The sequence below is a fragment of the Rhea pennata genome, chromosome 24 (genome assembly GCF_028389875.1).
Source record: "Rhea pennata isolate bPtePen1 chromosome 24, bPtePen1.pri, whole genome shotgun sequence".
In the NCBI taxonomy this organism is placed as follows: Eukaryota; Metazoa; Chordata; class Aves; order Rheiformes; family Rheidae; genus Rhea; species Rhea pennata.
In genome coordinates this window covers 7,401,205-7,419,016 of record NC_084686.1, presented here as the reverse complement: position 1 = coordinate 7,419,016, position 17,812 = coordinate 7,401,205, and the positions used below count along the sequence as shown (strand labels likewise).

General features: G+C 55.5%; 1 protein-coding gene across 2 annotated transcripts in view; it reads right to left on the bottom strand.

Moving 5' to 3' along the window:
* The window catches only part of ETS1 (ETS proto-oncogene 1, transcription factor), a 73,790-nt gene that overhangs the window by 22,905 nt on the left and 33,073 nt on the right, over positions 1–17,812 (bottom strand). For both annotated transcript variants that reach the window (XM_062594483.1, XM_062594484.1), the window contains one exon: positions 146–265. In XM_062594483.1, the coding sequence (XP_062450467.1) occupies positions 146–265 (120 nt within the window). The remainder of the gene's footprint in view (positions 1–145; positions 266–17,812) is intronic.

The window sequence follows — 17,812 nt, the reverse complement described above, 5'->3', positions numbered from 1 at the left end:
TTTCCAGCTGAAGCTGCTGGGAAACAAGGTGGTACTACTTGAAGAGAATCAATAAAAGAGATGACAGATTTGGAGATGGGAATCCTGGCAAGGGGAAACCTTCTCTGTGTCTCCCATGGTTGCTCACTGGGACACTGTGTCTTACCTTTGGGGATTCCCAGCCGCTGCTGCTCTTTTGCAAAGCCACTGAAGGTGGCCTTCAGCGCCTGAGACATCATTTCTTTGCTGCTGGGGGTTAACAAAGGCACGTCCGCACATTCCATATCTGAAAGAAGCAGGAGAGAAAAATGGCTGTAAGTTCATAGGACTGAGAAAGATAACGCAAGTCCTCATGCCCAGTCTGGGATCCCCCTCCGGAATGGCACACCGCAGTGCATCACGCCCATTGGGACTCCCATTTGCTTAAATACAAGAGAAATAACCATCTGCTTGTAAGAAGTCTGTGCAGAAGCATTTCACCGTGCTGGGGCTGAAGGGCAGAGACAAGCCTTGCTCTGTAAGCTGAGTCACATGGTGCACACGGTCTCCCTGCAAGCCAGCCATGGACACGGTTATGTTGACCGTCATATCAAAGACCATTATGGGCATTGGCTTGCTCAGCCTGATAACGCCAGCACCTCTGAATTACTGCCAAAGCAAGGGGGAAACCTAAGTTTAAAAGAATCCCAGGCAATCTTGGAAAAAGTAAGTTCACGGCACGATGAGGCATGATGAAGAATGGGCAGAAAAATCCATCCAAGGAGGGAGGCAAAACAAAGAGCTGGAAAATCCCACATTAGCTTGGAGTTACATAATGCACGGTCTGGGGAGCGGAGCGCCGCAGTTCGGAGTGAGTCACCACGCAACGCTCAGCCACCCCCACGGGAGAGTCGCGGGCCAGGCCGTGCGCCGGGGCCTTGGACCGAGGCCTGGTGAGAAGCAGAGGTCTCGCTCGCTTTCTTCCCTTTTATTTTTCTCTCCTTCTTTATTTCTAATTTATTTGGAAGGAGGTAGGTATTTGTAGCCTAAGCATTTCGTAAACCCCCCCTAAAAAAAAAAAAAAAGATAAATCTCCTCAATTGGAAGAAAGGTTTGGCTCTTTTTCACGTATTTTAAGCATTCCTGAAAAACGTCTTTTGTGGAGAAGGAAGGCCTCTCCTAAAATCACCATCTCAAATGACTGAACTTCGTGAGTCTCATTGCAAATCTCAGAGAGCTTCCACCTGCAGGTAGGAGCCAGAGTGACTGTAGCCCGTTGGACATTTTTCAGTGAAAACTGTTCTCAGTGGAAAACAAGACAACTTGCACGTGCTTTTTTGGTGTTTTCATGACTGTCTGGATGTGGACATCAAAATGCAAAGAATTCTCCTTTTTTGTGGAAATCCTAGCCACCTTTGCTTATCATAACTCTCCATTGCAGATGCAAATCTAGGCTCTGATTTAACAACCCATCCTACCTGCAAAATGTTGGCTAGTGCTTATTTTGAGAAGAGCCAGGGCTGGGGACAGCTCCGCCAAGCAGAGGTTGCCTGCGCCTCTCTGGACATCACAGTCCACCCAGGTTCTGCCCAGCCCAACTCAAGCCCAACAGGCACAAGGGAGGTTTTCAAGTGCAAATCCAGGGGCTGCGTGGGCAGACCTTGTTGCAGAGGCAAGCTGAAGCATTGCTTCTGAGCCTGCAGAGCACAGAAAGGTCCTAGGCGCCACGCTTAGCTCTGCGGCACAGAGCACGGATGGCCCATCAGACCCATCAGCAGCCAGCCCCAAGGCAATTCCATCCCCAAACTAAAAAAATAAAAAATAAAAATAAAATAAAAAAAAAAAGCCACCACTTTTTTGTCTCCACCTTTGCACCCTCCAGCTATTGTGTCGGGGTAGAAGACACAACATATTCCCGTAAGTCACCAAGTCACTCCAGTAACGATTTGCACAATTCTCTTGCTCAGGTAGCGCTAGTCAAATTGTACATCTCTCTCGCCGGCTCCAGGCCTCTCAGGGCCTGATTCCTCTCCCTAACTCTGCCACATAAATCAGGGAACTGGCCTGCTACAGTGGAAGTATCTGGACCTTCGAAAGCAAGGAGCACATTCAAGGGCTGTTTGGCAAGTTACACTTCATTATTTACTGGATTTGGCTGGAGAGGGCATGGAAAAATGAGCAGGCACCCTAGATATCTCTGTTCTCCATCTGCTGCTTTGAGATAACACTGGGAGAAAGTGGTTCAGTGCCCCTTTCCCTTCATCCTCATGTTACATTTTAATGCTGCGCTTGCTGTGCTCTGCGGTTACAGGGACCACCCAGGCATCACTCCCCTTTGCCGGCTGGTTAAACGGTAGTTCACTGCTCCCTGTCGCTATGGGAAGATGAGTCAGAGTCAGCCTAAGAAAATTTTTCTACTCCTGCTTTACACCGAACCACTCACGAAAGCCTCCGCAAAGACGACCTCCTTCGGCAAGCCACCAAGAGACCCGGGGGGGGAGGCGAGGTGCTTGGCTGTGCAAAACTGCATTTTTTATCTTGGCGGTGCAAGAAAGGGAGTATCTATCGCTAATCACTCCCATTTTCTCCTGCAAGGCTCATGAGACTGGGCTTGCACATAGCCCAATGAATCAATTTTTCAGTAGCAGCGGATAGGGTTTCAGTTTAGTAAGGTGAACGCTGAGCTCTGCGCAAACAAAATGTCAAAACACGGAATCTTTAAAAGCGATTCCCAGAGAGAGGTCACCAGAGAAGAAAACGGTCTGTCTTCGGACTTAAAAAAATGCATTTGCAAAGTGCTAAAGGAGGACTTTTTTTTTAATGCCAAAACGTGCATTTCAAGATTTCTCATTCAAAACGTTTTGCGCTCGGCAAATTTAGAAGCGAAGCATCGTTGAATATCGAAGTATTGTCAGACCAGTAGTTACTCGTTAAAAGTTTCTTTGGAACGAAACACGGCGAAAAGCCCCAAGCCTGCAAACACTCGCAGAAACCCAATTTTAGTCAGCAGTGTCCCACATCTATATACAAGGTCACATGCGTAAAATTAAACGCGTTCATAAAGCTCCGCATACGTGTTGGTGGACGAGTCCTAATTAGGTGATCTGGATTTTAGGGGGAGGGAGGGTATAAATGCAGTTTTATCTCAGCCTCGTCGCAGGACGGAGCCCTCCCTGCCCCGCGGACGAACCGGTCGCCTTCGGTTTGGGGGGCCTGGGGGTCGGGGCCGAGCAGAAACGCGCTAACAAAAGCGGACCGGGGCTCAGCTTCCCCGGGGGTTTCAGCTTTCACTGTCATCTGAAACCCGTTCCCAAGATTTTAATCAAACCTTAACACAAATAAAATGTCCCCTTTTACCCACCTCCTGCTGCCCCCAACGGGGCTCCGAGGGAATGGGTGGGAAAAGGGCGTCAGCTCGGACCAAAACCAGCTGTTACACCTACGCGCCCTTCGGCAAGTTCAGCTCTGGACCCGGCAAGCAGGCGCAGCAGCGAGGGCCGCCGAGGCCGTGCATGGGGATCCCAGGCTCGGCTGCCTGTGCAGGTTTTACGACACCCATTAAAACCTCATCTACGCGGGTTTTTTTTGCCTAGATGCCATGTCTGCCGTTGCTGCCGCTGTACTGACAGAGAACTGCATTTGATTTTCCTCCGAGGAGACCAGGCAGGGTCCTCTAGTTTGATTTTTAAATACTAACAGGAGTCGCAATTGCTCTGGAAAATTATGTCACCATCATCTCCAGCATCTGTAGAGCAGAGGTAAGTACTTTGCCTTACGTGAAGGTGGAGAGTGGCATCTATGCAGCTTTCCAAAGCCACGAGAGATTTGGGGGCTCAGTTTGAGACGTCCCACCCTGCGGCTGGGCTGGTCGAAACCCTATTTTTCCTCCAGTTCTCTTAGACCTCCGTAGATCAGACTTCAGAAGGACAAAAGGATAATGATCGGGCCAACGCCAGGGGCCAGCACTTCATTCCTACGTGGTATTCATGCTGAAGGGGGTCTCAACCGAAATCCGCTCGGAGCCTAGGAGAAGCCGCAGGCGGACGGCCAGAGAGGCCAAGAGCACCGCGTTCAGCTCGCAGCCCCGCTCACATGCTGCTATCACCAGGCTTTGCATTTGCAAACTGTTTCTTCACATTTGATATTTGTAAAGGGCTGTGATGTACAAACTTCGGGGATTTTGACCTTAAAATGCAAAGGAGTCCACTGCACGCCAAAACGTTAGCATCCAACTGCATAAGCAAAATAAATGACATTAAAGAAAAAATAAAAAAGACATTCTGAGCAGGAGGACGGGAGCAAAGTCATTTTTCTCCCAAGTTTCCACTCAAAGTCAACGCCCTGTTAAAGCTCCCATCAGCCACTCACTTTGTTTCCCATCAAAAGCCCCAGTGTGTCCTTGTCTGGTCCCCGCCATCTCGCACAGAAGCCCGCGTGTAAATGGATGTCCGGCGGGTCAGAGTGGAGCCTGCTGACCCCACAACCCCCGCCTGCCCTTGCTCTGACGGATGGACACCAAGGTCACGCTGCTGTCTCAGGTAAAAGCGCGCTCCCTGCCCAGCCTCCTCGTCCTCCCCTTCCAGGACTGGGACTAACCCCACAGGCTGCCAGGCAGTGGGGATCCTGGAGAGCTCAGGGACCTGGTGGCTTGAAGGACAGAGACAAGTTTGCGAGAAGATGCATGTTGCCTTCAAACTAGACCATTTGCGGAGAGTCAAGGAAATGGTCTCTCTAGGAGGAGCGTGCATGGGGAAGTCTGCAAGACTTTGCGCAGTCCGCTCGGGGTGTCCACGGCCTGGGGCAGGAGCGCACGCTCCTCGCTGCTGCATATCTGCCATGGCGTGAGGTGCATCTCAAGAGGGTCTGCAAGAAGGGAATTGCCTCTGTGCTGAGGCAAGGATTTGCTGTCCTATCCTCCTCTCACGTGCCTCCAGCTAGCCCACGACCACCAAAGAGCAGAGGAGCAAAAAAGCCTCTCTGTCTCCAAAGCCCAGCTCAGGCCAAGCTCGATGCTGCCCGAGCTGCTCCCCACCTCGCATGGAGGCTCCTCCACTCCAGCTTTCACCAGGACCAAAACCAGGGCAGAGTTAGTGACGGCGGCAGGAGGAAAAGCGGAGGATTTTCAAAGTGTCCCAGCTGGCAGGGTTCAGACGCCGAGGAACCTTTCTCACGAAAAGAGGAGGCTGCAGAGGGGGGACGGGAGCTGAGACCCTTCCCACGCTCCCCGACGGAGCGGCCTCAGCCCGGGCACCTCGGAGGCACCGTCTCAGATTGACCCCCGAGGAGACCTCCACTCAGCCCGGGGCAGCCTTGCCTTCGCCGGGTGCCCCGTGCTGCAGAAGGGCAGCACCGCCCGGGCAAATAACCCCAGCTGAGCCCCAGATATTTAGGCAGGATTAGGCAAAAATTTGTCTGCACTTTTGAACTGTTTTCACAAGCCTAGCCTCTCACTCCCACGCAGGAAGCCGGAGAGGAGCCGGCCTGTTCCAATTAGGGCTCCTCGGACTGTAAGGACAGGGAAACTCAGGGGGAGGAAAGGGAAAGTGGGACCCAAGGCTGGAAAAAAAAAGCAGCAAGGAAAACTGGGATGCAAGGGTGGACACGGAGCAAGATGGAGCACAAGGGGAGACGTCCGGCTGGGGCAATGGGGACAGGGCAGAGAGGAGAGCAGCAGAGACCGCAGGGCAGGTAGGGAGCAGAGAATCGCTACCCCTTCCTGCAAGAAGCCTTCAGAAACCGGCCCTGCTTCTCTCTCCAAGGAGCGGCACAAAAGGGACAGACGTTTGCTGTTCTCATTTAAAATAAATATATTTCTTCCCTTCTTGAAAAAAAGAAAAATAACTCTTTTCTTCTTTCCTTCAAGCAGTGAAAAATAAATACTTGGAGATGAAAGCTGGGCTTCAAGAGAAAAACAAGAGAGGAAACCGAAAGCCCACACTGCTTAGCGCTGCAGAAAGCACAACAAAGCCGGCTTTCTTCCGGCATTCAGCAGCTTTCTTATGGAGATGCGGTGTGTCATGGGGGCAGAACTCTTCCACCAAATAAAGGGCCCCCAAAACCGTCTTCCGCAAAGTGCAGATAAAAGGATCTTGTCCAAGTTTGGACCCTCTGCGCTTACGGCATGGCAGCGAGTGAGGAATGGGAAAGGTTAAGCCGAGGGTGGGACTCGGATGTTAGGATGCTCTTGCTGTTCGGGCTTCGGGATGAGCTGCGTCGCCCCTCGGTAAGAGGGAGCCGCTCTTGCACGGGCGCAGGCGGTGGCTGCTAGAGGCTGCTTGGGTGCAAAGCGCCCAGAGGAGGAACAGCAGCACGGCGAGAACGGGAGCGCGGCGGCAGCAGCCTCCCGCGGGGAGGGGGGGTCTCGCTTTCATTCGGCCCTGGGGTTTTTTCGCAGGCAGCCCGCGATCGGCACGGTGCTGTCTGCAAGCTGGCACAGGACCAGGCAGCAGCGGCGGCGGGTGAAAGGACGCTTCCCCCACCACCCACACGCCGCCAAGCGCCCAGGCGGACCCTGCTTCTCCCTCCGAGCCTGCTCGCTGGGTTCGTTCGGGCTTCTTTCCACCATCCTTCTCTCTCCTGGCTTTATAATGTGGGTGTTGGACTCGGATCCTGGGAAAACGGCATCCCTTTTAGTCACAGGAGTTTGCAGGGGAACAACAGCCCCGTGGTCATCTCCCTCGATCCTCCCCGGCTTTTGTGGGGGCGAGCAAGAAAAGACAGGCTGAGGAAACCCTGGGGTCACAGCTCAGCAAAACCACAGGGCTGAAGTCAACGCTTGCTGCAGTTGTGGGAAAGCTTCCCCAGCTCCAGAGGGCTGGAGACGGGACCTGCAGTTCGACTGTCGTGGCAAAGAGATGCCACCCAGCATGTGCGCAGGACGGATCCCGGGTGACCTGAGCTTCCAGACCTGATGAAGACAAAGAGCGTGCTTTGGGGCAAAAGCATCAAAAGCGTAAAAAAGAATATTTTTGACTTGACAAGATTCACTAGCAACCTGCGGCGAGTTGGTTCCTCCTCCCTCACCCTCATCTTCGCTCTGCAGAGCAGGGAAACCCCCCATACTCTGAAAGATGTTGCTAGGAGTTAAGACACTCCCATCAAGAGCTCTGAGAAAAGCCAGGCAGAAGAGCCCAGCGGCAGGACACGGCCCATGGCCCTGAACGCTCAGCCCTGTCTTGCAGCAATCCAGAGCAGGACTTCCCTTGGTGGAAACGTTCGATCAGTACTTCCCATCTCGGCAGCGGCAAGGAGCCCAGACGGATAAACGTGGGCACGGAGAAGATGCAGGCACCTCTGGGGCTGGGGAATGTGGCCACGGTTTAACGGCGTTCATCAAAACTATGCAAAGCAGTCAGTGGAGGCAGCAAAAAGATTTTTTCCATTGAGATGAAGCAACGGCAGAGGTTAGGCCATGCCTACGAGGCAGGCGCGTTTCAGTGGTTTAGCTACAGCCGTTCTGTTAACCCAATACAAGCCCCCTAGAAAGGCAACCGCTCTTAAACTGGCTCAGAAACGGCTTCTGTTGATTCAGATTTCGCAGCATCGCAACTAAAAACTTGTGCAAGCCCTCGGCTAACCCGACCGCGCGGGACGGGGCTAATTAAACTGGTGCAAACCTGCGCGTGTTTGCGGGTAGGCTAAACGTACAGGTCAGCACTCTGGAGGTAGCCAGATGAGGAGGTTGCTAGGAGGCTGGAGTCAACACACAGACAGCAGTGAATAATCTCCACATGCCCAAACCACTCCTGCCTGGGAGTCGAAGCCTCTGATTTCAGCGGTCAGGCCCTTATCGCCCTTCACCCTCCTGTTTTCCCAGGCACACGAGCCACGGCGTCCCCTCCGCAGCCAGCGTTAGCATCTCACTCTCCGGCTTGTTTGCCTTCAAGCCCTCCTCAGCCGGGATGGAGGGACACGCCTCGCCTCCTGCGAACCTAACGCTCTCCTCCGAGACGTGCTTCCCCTGCGATAATTCACCCTAATCCCCACCAACTGCTTTGCTCAATAGCTCTAATCCACGTGCACAGGCGTGCGTGCGCGCACACTCGCTAACGGGAGAGCGGGCTGGGCCCAGCAAAGCCTGTAACGGACACCCAGGCCCGACCGAAAGGAGGTCAAGTGTAAACAGCAAGTACGGGGCACGCCTGTGTCAGCTGCCCCGCATCAGCGCTTCAGCGCCGGGAGATGCTCCTCCACAAAACCCAGCTTCTCACACCCCGAGCCCCAGCAGCACAGCTCAAATTGCTCAACAGCGATGAGAAAAAAACCTCCAAAAAATCCAGCGATTCTGACTGAACAAACAACCAGATATTCATTTGCTTCCTGGAACGCTGCCCGAGGTATTCAAACGGCTCACGCCTGCACCCAGAAGCCTTCTGAAATTCCTCGCTCTCTTCTGGGGAGGCTGCAAAGCCTCTAAGGCCAACCGTCCTGCTTTCATGGCCCTCAAGGTTTACATAGTCACGAGAGCGCAGCCCGAGCCCTTCCAGGGCAAACCCATGGCAGGGCTCCGCTACTCCGAGGAGGACACTGTGGTCCACATCTTCCACCCCATCCACTTCCCATTGCAGCCAGTCCGCGCTGCGAGGGGGGGCCGGCAGGCACCCGCCCCCTGCCCCACTCCTGCCTCCCACCACTTGCAACAGCAACATTTCTTTCCAGACAGGCTAAAAACAGGAATTTGGTTGTTCTTGCCTCAGATCTCTGGCCAGCATCATCATCCCCAAAGTCTTTGGTGAACAAGTAAGGCAAGCAGAGGACCTGTCCCTGGAGCAAAGATGCACTGGTGCCCCAGTGCAAGAACCCATTCTTACTCTGACTGCAAAAGTCTCCATCAGATGCTATCAAGGTAAATATGTACCACTATAATCACTCCCGAGCAGGTCAGGTTGCACATTTCCCTATCCAAACAAGTCCTCAGTCTCCTCTCAGTATTAATCTCCATCCCCTTCTCCCTACAAAGCCATGGACAAACATGTGCAATAAGGATTTGGCTCCACGGCCTCCAATCGCTGCCCCTCTCTCTGCTCCAGGGAGGCCAAAGCACTGCCAAGCAGCGCGTGATAGTCTCCCAAGATAGGGAAAGCAGTGATTTTGCAAGTCAAGGATAACGTTAATCAGCAGTACGTAGTGTGAGAAAGATGCTGTAGGTTTGGAAGTGTGAAGAGGGAAGGCTGAGATCTCTTGGCAGAGCTGTCCCCCAGCAGTGGGGATAAGGGTCAAGGACTATTTATCACCCTACAAATGGATCGTAGACTCCCTATGTCTGCTCAAACATACCTGAACAACATGCCAGGCCAACATATTTTTTAAGTAGCCATCCCATGAGTTTACAGCTTGAGATGGTTTCATTGCACATCCGTGGCCCCATGAAATGACTCTGTGCTCAGAATGAATACCTGATCCATCATTTGTAGCATCCATCACCATGATATGATACACTTTTTATGTGGACCCACCCCACAGATGTCCTTGCTACTGGGAGTTCATTGCTAGACTGGTCCCAGAAAGGTGCCTTAATTCTCTTTGCATCAAAAAGCGATTAGACATGCAGAAGCCAAGCCAAATCCCTCCTTTTCCTGTCCCTTCCAATCTGTCTGTCCCAAGCCCAGCCTGGAATTCTGCAGTCTTCACTTGATTTTCAGCCCAAGTCCTTCATAAACTGATCTCTCTGTGTCCTGGCACTAGCACTGGCCCCCAGGCTGAATCAATACCACGTCATGCCAGACACGTGGGTACCACATGGCAAGACACAGCCTGAAGTGCCCTCAAGCCCGGATGATGTTTAACCCCTAAAATATCTCTCTCTGCCTCAAAGCCACTCAGCTCCACTACGGCTCTTCCTGCCAGCTCTCTTGTCCACAAACCCAGAAGGTTTGTTAAAGCGGGAAGGGCCAGACCTACTATGGAGAGCATCTTGGTGGTGTCCATACAGTAAGGGCCCAGAGGTGAAGACTGGACAGTGCCAAGTGCCTCATGCTCAAGCACAGGACATCTGCACGAGATGCAGAACGCAGACACGACCGAGCTCACCGGTGGCAGGGAAGCGAGGCTCGGCAGGGCAGGGTCAGCTCCCGAGCACGCGCGCTGCCCAGGGGCTGGAAGGTACGGGGGCAAAGCTTGCCACATCGCGCTGCAGCTGCAGATTCCTGCCACTCCCCACCTCCACAACCTCCCCGGCCAACCCTTCGCTTCAGGGCAACGCCAGCGAGACGCACAGCCAAGAGCGCGATAAACCGCTGCCGGTTGCTCAATGGGACAGTGCAAGTTGCAGCGTATCACAACTCCCGCGGATTGCACAGGGATCCCTGCTGCTGCCTTACCCGGAAACGGCCCGTTTTCTAATATTAGGCTATCGATAGCATCTTTTTCTGTACAGTGGGGAGTGTTTCAGCTCTGCCCAGGATGTACAGATAGCGCTCAACGAGCAAGGCGAGGAGGTGCAGAGGAAGACGAGGAGCTGGAGGCTTTGCTCTCGCTCCCCGGGCTCCCGCAGCGCCCGCCGGCCTCTGCCTCGCTGTGTCGCCCCTTCGCTTCGACCCAGCGACCTGCCACGGCACGTGAGGACTCCCGTGCATGGGACAGTGGGGGCACCCACGCCTGCTGCCCTGCCTTATCAGGCCGAGCTGCCCAGCTTTCTTTGCAATTCCAAAAGGAGAAGAGATTAGTATATTTAAGTTTGAAATCAAACAAATAATTGCACAGGCTTTTTCAAACAGATCGGGGTTGGAAGGTCAGAGTGCGGCTGGTAAATCTCAGTGCTGTTTGCTCTGACTAAATAATATTAGACCAAGGATAATCAATCATTTTAATCAACAGAATTATTTATAACTCTTTAGAACAAATAGTCAACTCTGTTAGCTGCTGCCAAGAGATTGCAGGTAGAGTAATGATCCACACACCTTTAATTCCCCTGCACTCCACGTGGATTTGCTTCTTTGCACCGCTGGATTTAGGGCCAATGAAGATTTGCACCTGCGAGTATCCTGGCCTCACCCCTCTGAAGGTATCCTTCCTCCCTCGCAGTGGCTCACAAATATGCACAGTAGCTGCCTGCAGCTTAAATCAAAACCAGAGCAGCTCACGACATTTGCCGCTCACTCCAGGTGTCTTCCTGATGCTAGCTGAACCTCTCAGCGCAACATTATGGACAGGACAGGAAAAGCAGCCAGCTAGACCCACGAAGAGGCCAAGGATGGTCAAAGCAAGGTTGCCTCTTCCGTGCCTGAGCAAGCCCCTTCTCCTCAAAGCCTTGGGACCTGCACCAGGAGCACTGGGCATCCATTGGGATGGCAACTCCACTAAAGCCACCCTCCCGACTTGTGATGGGGCTGGTCCATCATGCCACCACGTGCCACCTCCGTGAGCACCACTTATGAGCACAGGTAACCCACAATCGCAGCAAGCACCATGCTGTCATATGCCATCCCGTGGGTCAAAAACCACATGCATGTGACGCCCACCCCTGGCACATTAAATATTTGCACGTGCGAGGCCTGGCACAGGCCTGCTTGACACAGCAACAGATGATTCCCAGCAGCCACAAACGTGGGGAATTTTTTGGCTAGCATGAAAATGCATGTATTGCTGGAGAAAGATGCCCAAGGATCAGCTTTACATTGGCCTCCAGGCAGGGAGAGTGCAAGGAACAAGGCCATCTTCATCACATGGCTGCTCCTTAGTGCTCCTCAGAGCTGACATCTTCTGGAGGTGGCCTTCATTCGCTGTCAGCCATAGGAGGAACCAAGGACACAGTAAATCACCTCTGTTTAACATAGGAAGCATGAATCTGGCCCTACTTTCTCCAGGCCTCAGTTTCCCCATCTGTACCATGAGGGTAAGAGCAAAGCAAGTGGATAGTAAAACAACAAGCTGCTCAGTTCCTCTGGGGAGGGAGGCCAGAAACGGTCCTGAGAGAGACCTGGGAACCAATAATCTCCAGGCCACGCTGAACCAAGCACCTTAGAAATGCTGGCGCCCAACTGGCTTCGTTTCACAACGCCCCACAATTTATTCTCCTTCTGGTACTATTATTTTTAAGCAGGTAAGGAACAAGGGGATTTTCCCAAGCGCAACAGGCCGCTGAACAGCCCGGAGAGGGAGCCTCCTCCGTCCCTCTCCCACGTCACGTTCCAGACGGCCGCTTGGAGAGAGGCGCCGGGCGAACACGGGGCTTCGCTCCCGGGCTCTGCCGCTTCGGGGCTCCGCGGCGCAACCTCCGCCACGCTCGCGAGCTCGAGGCTCTTCCAAGAACGACCCCAACGCCGGTCGTCTTCTTCAGCTCCGACTTCTAGGAAATTTCCCACCGGGGAAGGACTCAGCGCGGCGATTGGGCAAAACAAACCCCGGGAAGGTGGGAGTGAGCCGGGGAAGGCAGCCAGGAGCCCCATCAGCATCCGTCATCCCCGCGCGCCAGCCAAGGGCCTGCACGCCGGCCCGTCCGGGACGGGGATTATGTCACCCGTTGGCCTCAGCCCGGCCGGCCGGCGGAGCGCCGGGGAGAAGTCGGAGCGGCTGGGGATGCTCGGATCTGCCCAGAGGAAGCTCGAGCTTGGAAGCCTGAGCGAAGCCCGGGGTTGGGGTGGGGGGAGAAGGAGCAGAGGGGGGGAGCGAGGCCGAGACGCTCGCGGCCCCGGCGGCCCCGGCGCGCGCAGCGTCCGGAAGCTATTAAGGAATTACAGCTTCCCTGGCCCCGAGCCTTCCCCAGCAGAAGTGCCTGGGAGCAGATGGTGAAAGGGCTGATTGAATTCGGCTGCTCGGGCCAAGAGGCGGTTAGGAGGAGCCGCGCACGGAGCCGGGGGCGGTGGCACTTGGCTACTTGGGAGCCCCGAGCCCTCGCCAGCAACGCCGGGAATCCTCCGCCGATGGTGAGGAGCCCGGGGAAGCTTCAGCAGGCGCTCGGCTGGATAGCGCGGGGCCAACGGGGCCAGTGCGCGCACCCGGGGGGGACCTGCCGGGGCAGGAGACCCGCCGCGTCGCCCGAGCCCGGAGCAGCCACCGGCTCCCATCGCCGGGGCGGCCGCCCGGCACGGGACCGGGCCTGCGTGCGGCACCCCCACCGCGGAGCGGAGGCAGCCCGGCTTTTCCAGCTAGGAAAAACCCCAAATCGCCCAGGAGAGCCGAAGGTGGGGGGGGGAGGGAAGAAATGGGTTAAATACCCCCCCCCCAACGTTCGCTTTCCCTGGAATTCGCTCCAGCCGCCGCTGAGTCAAGCGCCCGCCGGCCGGGGCTGCGCCCGGGGGATGAGTAACGCCGCGGGCCGCGGCCCCCGGCGCGGGGAGCAGCCGCTCGGCCCCGCTCGGCCCGGCCGCGCTCCGCCGCTTCCCCGCGCGCCGGGTTAGTCACCGGCTTAGCAAGCGGCTGACACACGCTGGCGCGCGGCTGCTTAAAGACACACCATCCCTTGGCTCCTCTCCTTTTTGTCCCTCCGGATTGGGCTTTTGGGGGCTTTTTTTGTTTTGTTTTGTTTGTTTTTTTTTTTTTTTCTTTCGCCCCTGCCCCATACGGCGGCGGCTGCTCGGGGCTCGGCCGCGGCAACGCGAGTCCTCCAGCTCGAAGGCAAAAATCGCCTGCCCAGCCGGGGCCTTTCAAGTCGAAAGCTTTTGAGCCAGCTTTAAATCTGGAGCCGCTTAGAGCGATGGAAAACAGCGCCAGTGACTAAGTCCCCCGCTGGGGCCCGGCTACCGGCACGGCGCGGAAACCTCCCCGCTGACGTCGGGAAGCGCAAAGCTCTCCCGGCGCGCGCTTCCCGCCGGCCGCGAAGCCGAAGGCCTCGGCGGCGCCGATCAGAAGCGGCTTTCGAACGCGGCGCGGGAGAAGCGAGGCCGCTGGGCTCAGGCTTCGCACGGTTGCTTCTTGCGGCGGTTCGGGTCGCGGTAAACGATTTTTGAAAACTGCAAGGTTAAAAGAAAACAAAAAAACAAACAACCCCCCCAAAATCGTGCTGCTTCTCAGCTTCCAGAACACTGACCAAAATGAAGCAGTTTTGCACAAACACATACAGACCCATACGAAACAAAAAAAAAAAAAAACAACTTTCATGTGGGTCGAAAAGCCACATTTTGATTATTGCGAGAGATGGAACTGACAGGAAAAAAAAAAGATAGAAAAATGGAAGAAAAAAAACCAAATGCCAACCCCTTCGCAGGCCTGCTGCAGGCTCGGGGGCCGGCGGCTCTGCTTCGCTCGGCGCGTCGCAGCCGGAGGCCTTGGAGCGGGTCGCCGCGGCGGGGACGGCACGGAGCCGGAGCGCGGCATCCCGGCCGTCCCAAGCCCATCCCAATCCCCTCCTCCCGCTTCCCTGCGGAAAGGGCGCTGCCCCGCGAGCGACGACGTCCGCGGCGTCTCTGGAGCGGCCGGGGCTGCCGGCCCCGAGCCGCGGGCTCCCCCCGACCCGCAAACCGGAGGGGGCAACAGGAACGAGGGGATTTTCGCGCGCCGAGAGCGGCCCGGAGCAGGTCCCCGAGCGGCGGCCAGGCCCCCGCAGCAATTCGAGGGGCGCCAAAAAAAAAACGCGACACCAGGGCTGGGGACGGGGGAAAAACTGCATCACCCGCCCGCTCCCGCTCCCGCGACTCGAGACCAGTCACAGGGGAGATGGCCAAAGGGGTGAGACCAGGCCCCAGATTTTTGCTAGTTGAGCGGTAAAAAAAAATTAAAAAATAAATAAATAAAAGCGCAGTTTCGTCTCACGGTTCAGGAAGAGGCGACCAACGGCAGCGCGCGCGCTGGGTTTGCTCCCCACGCAGGGCTGAGCGAGCCCAGAGTCGCTTCTCGCTCCGAGCCGAGCCGCCCACCACGCTCGGCCGGGGAACGCAGTAATTTTGACCCCTCTCGAGCGCGTGCAGCGATAGCACCCGAACCCTCGTCTAAACCTAGCCGGTCTTGCAGAAATTCAGGTTTCGCGTGCAAACGTCTGCAGGCCGTCAGCCCTACAGACACAACTTCACCCCGGCACGTGCCCGTGGATCCAGCGGGTCTCTGGATATGGATGCCGAGCCAAACTGAAACCACCCCGATTTTTCTCCTCTTTTTTTTTTTTTTTTTTTTTGCCATCCCTCCTTTGGAGCAGACGCTGAACTACGCGTCCCCTGAGAACGGAGCCGACCCGCGGGCCGAGCGTAGCGGGCCGGCCGGCCGCGCCGACGCCGGCTCGCCCGGGGCCACCTTCGCAGAGCTGCTAGCTCGGCAGCCACCTCACGATTTGGGGATCGCCGGGAGCAAAAGCCAATTCCACCAAAAGCCAGCCCAGCCGTTCTGAGCTAAAATAAAGCCTTTTGGGGGCCTCAAGCGGCCCCCCAAATTCCACTGCACCTGGGAAAAATGTAGGAGCTTGCAAGAGAATCAATAAATATTTATTGTTTAACCAGCAGTATTTTGACTGGAGATGTAAGCATGGCCCGGTGCCAGTGAAACCAGAGCCTTCTTGGCCAGCGCTGCAAACAAATTTTTTTGTGTATCTAGTTGGAAGATTATAAACTACGCAGTGCAAAAAAAAAAAAAAAAAATGGCAGCACAAGGCAGCGAGCAGCTTAGTCACGGAAGAGGAACAAAAGAGCTGAGATGCATAACTCTGTCGTGGGTAAAAGGAGGGAAAAAAAAGGGATGCAGGCCCAGTTTTTGGCTGCGAGACAACCGTGCAGTTTATATCAGCTAAAGGTTTGCCCCGCTGGCTCCTGCAGCGATGAGGCTTTGCGTATGCCGGGGGGCAGCGGGGCTCCGCGCGCGCTGCAGGCTGCCCTTCAACTCGCCGCCGCCACCCGCATCGGGGACGTCGGGGCTCGGCCCATGGGGGCACGATCTTGCACTCGCTGCTCAAGTGGGGCGGATCGTCCCTTCCTTCTTCCCTTTGGTTATCCCGCCAGGCTCACAGGTCGTCCCCCCCCCCCGCCAGAGCAAACTTTGCAGCCTGCCAGACGCCTTGGGTCCGTTCCAGGGATAGCGACGGCCGCGGCTTTCCTGAAGTCGCGCAATCTGCTCACCTGCGGCAGTTCACGTGCCAACGCAAGTATCAGCTGGTGGTGCAGAAAGGAAGAGACTCGCTTTCCTGGTCTGGGACAAATCCACCTGGGTTTGTTTTTCCTCTTCCTTTCCAAAAATCCTTGCTGATGCTGCACAACTGAAAAACAGCCATTCCGGATGATGGACCTACAAGATTACATCACTAACCGATTTTCAGACAAAAGGGCTGACCTTGTGCACTCCTACCTCTCGCCCAAGTGCCCGAGTCATATCTGCTCTCATCCACACAGCACCTGCTGGAGGACAGCAAGCCACCTTTGATTTTGCTTTCAGCATCAAACTGGCATCTCCAGGACTTTAATCACTGGAGGGAGTTTGCTTTGGCTGCCTGAGTCCATCTGAGTTTGCAAAGCTCCGAGGCTCTGGGCCACCAGCGGAAGCAAGTGGAGCTCCACGACCCGGAGTAGCTGCAGGCACGACGGGTCGGCCCTGGGCTGAGCCCTCCTGGGCTGCCACCACGGCACCAGCGACCACACGCGGGCCATCGCAAAGCCAGGACAGACACGCACCTTCCCCTCCCGCTCACGCGAAGGGCGCTCGCTTCTCGGCTCGCTCGCGCAGCCGGGGGCATCGCCCAGACTTTTAACACCGTGCAGAAAGCAGCGCCAAAACCTGGAGACCCACACGGCGGGTGCTGCTCTTCCACAGCAGCAAAGCTGGCTCCCTGCCGAGCCCCGGCCCGCCGCGCTCCGGGCTGCTGCGGATTGGGGACGGCGCGGTGGCGTGCAGCTCGCCCGTCAGCTCCCCTCGCAGCGCCGCAGCGCGAGGCCGCGTTAGCCCTTCGTCTCGTAAGGCCCTATCAAAGCATAGCGTGCCGTAATTACATGGCAAATTAGAGGCCACTTCATGTAACTGCACTGTAATTACACAGTTGTTACATGGCTTGGGGAGTTGAGGACGAACAAAAGGGAAAGGAACGGGGCTTCGCTCCTCTTCCTTGGAAATATCCATCTGCTCTTCGTACCCAAGTTAAAAATGCCCCTTCAGTCAGCATATCCCTGCAGGAGCGCCTGGAAGAAGGGCGTATGCGGTCACAACAAGCATCACCTTTAGTTACGTTTGCATTTGTCAGGTTTGCATTAGCTTCCCTCTTTTCACAGCTTTGCCCCTCGAGCAGCCAGAAACTGCTGCTCCAAAAAGGTGGATTTACCAGGACCCAGGTGCAGATGGTCCCCTCCCTCCCTGGGAAACGATCCTTCCCCCATCCTAGGTGGATACCACAGTGATGGGCATTTTGTAAGTGGATAGCAAGGTAATTGCTCTTTTTCAGTTCAAATTCTCACCTCCTCCACAGGCAATCAGCACTGAAAACGCCACCGGAGCCCAAAGCCCTCAATTTATTAGACGCTCTCGCTCCTGTTGGCTGATGATTCATCCCCGCACAGGAGTATCCACCACCAAAGAGCAGCTCTCGTCGCTGTTAACGCAGAAGCAAATGCTTTTTCTCTACATTCAGAAAGATGCCAGACGCAGCCTGGCCTGAAATCCGCTGCCCTGAAATGGCTTCACCTCGCAGGACTTGGTCCCGTGCCCACGCCTTGCAAAAATCTCCAGGCAAGCGCTCCGGTGCTTTGTGGGCGCTCAGCCTACCCCAAGGAGGACAAGCAAAGGCTCTTCGGGTACAACAGCATGGAGGAAAGGACTGAGCTAGAAGCACAGACCAATCTTTAAAGCAACAGGGAAATTGAGTCACCGTGAAATAGCAGCTGGCACAGCCATGGGCAGCAGCCTAGGGTCTGGGCGCTCTGCACGGATCATACGAGATCAAACCTACCTTTTCAGAAGAGAAGATGATGCGAGTTACCGTGCACTGCTCTTGCAGCCCAACCAGCTCAGC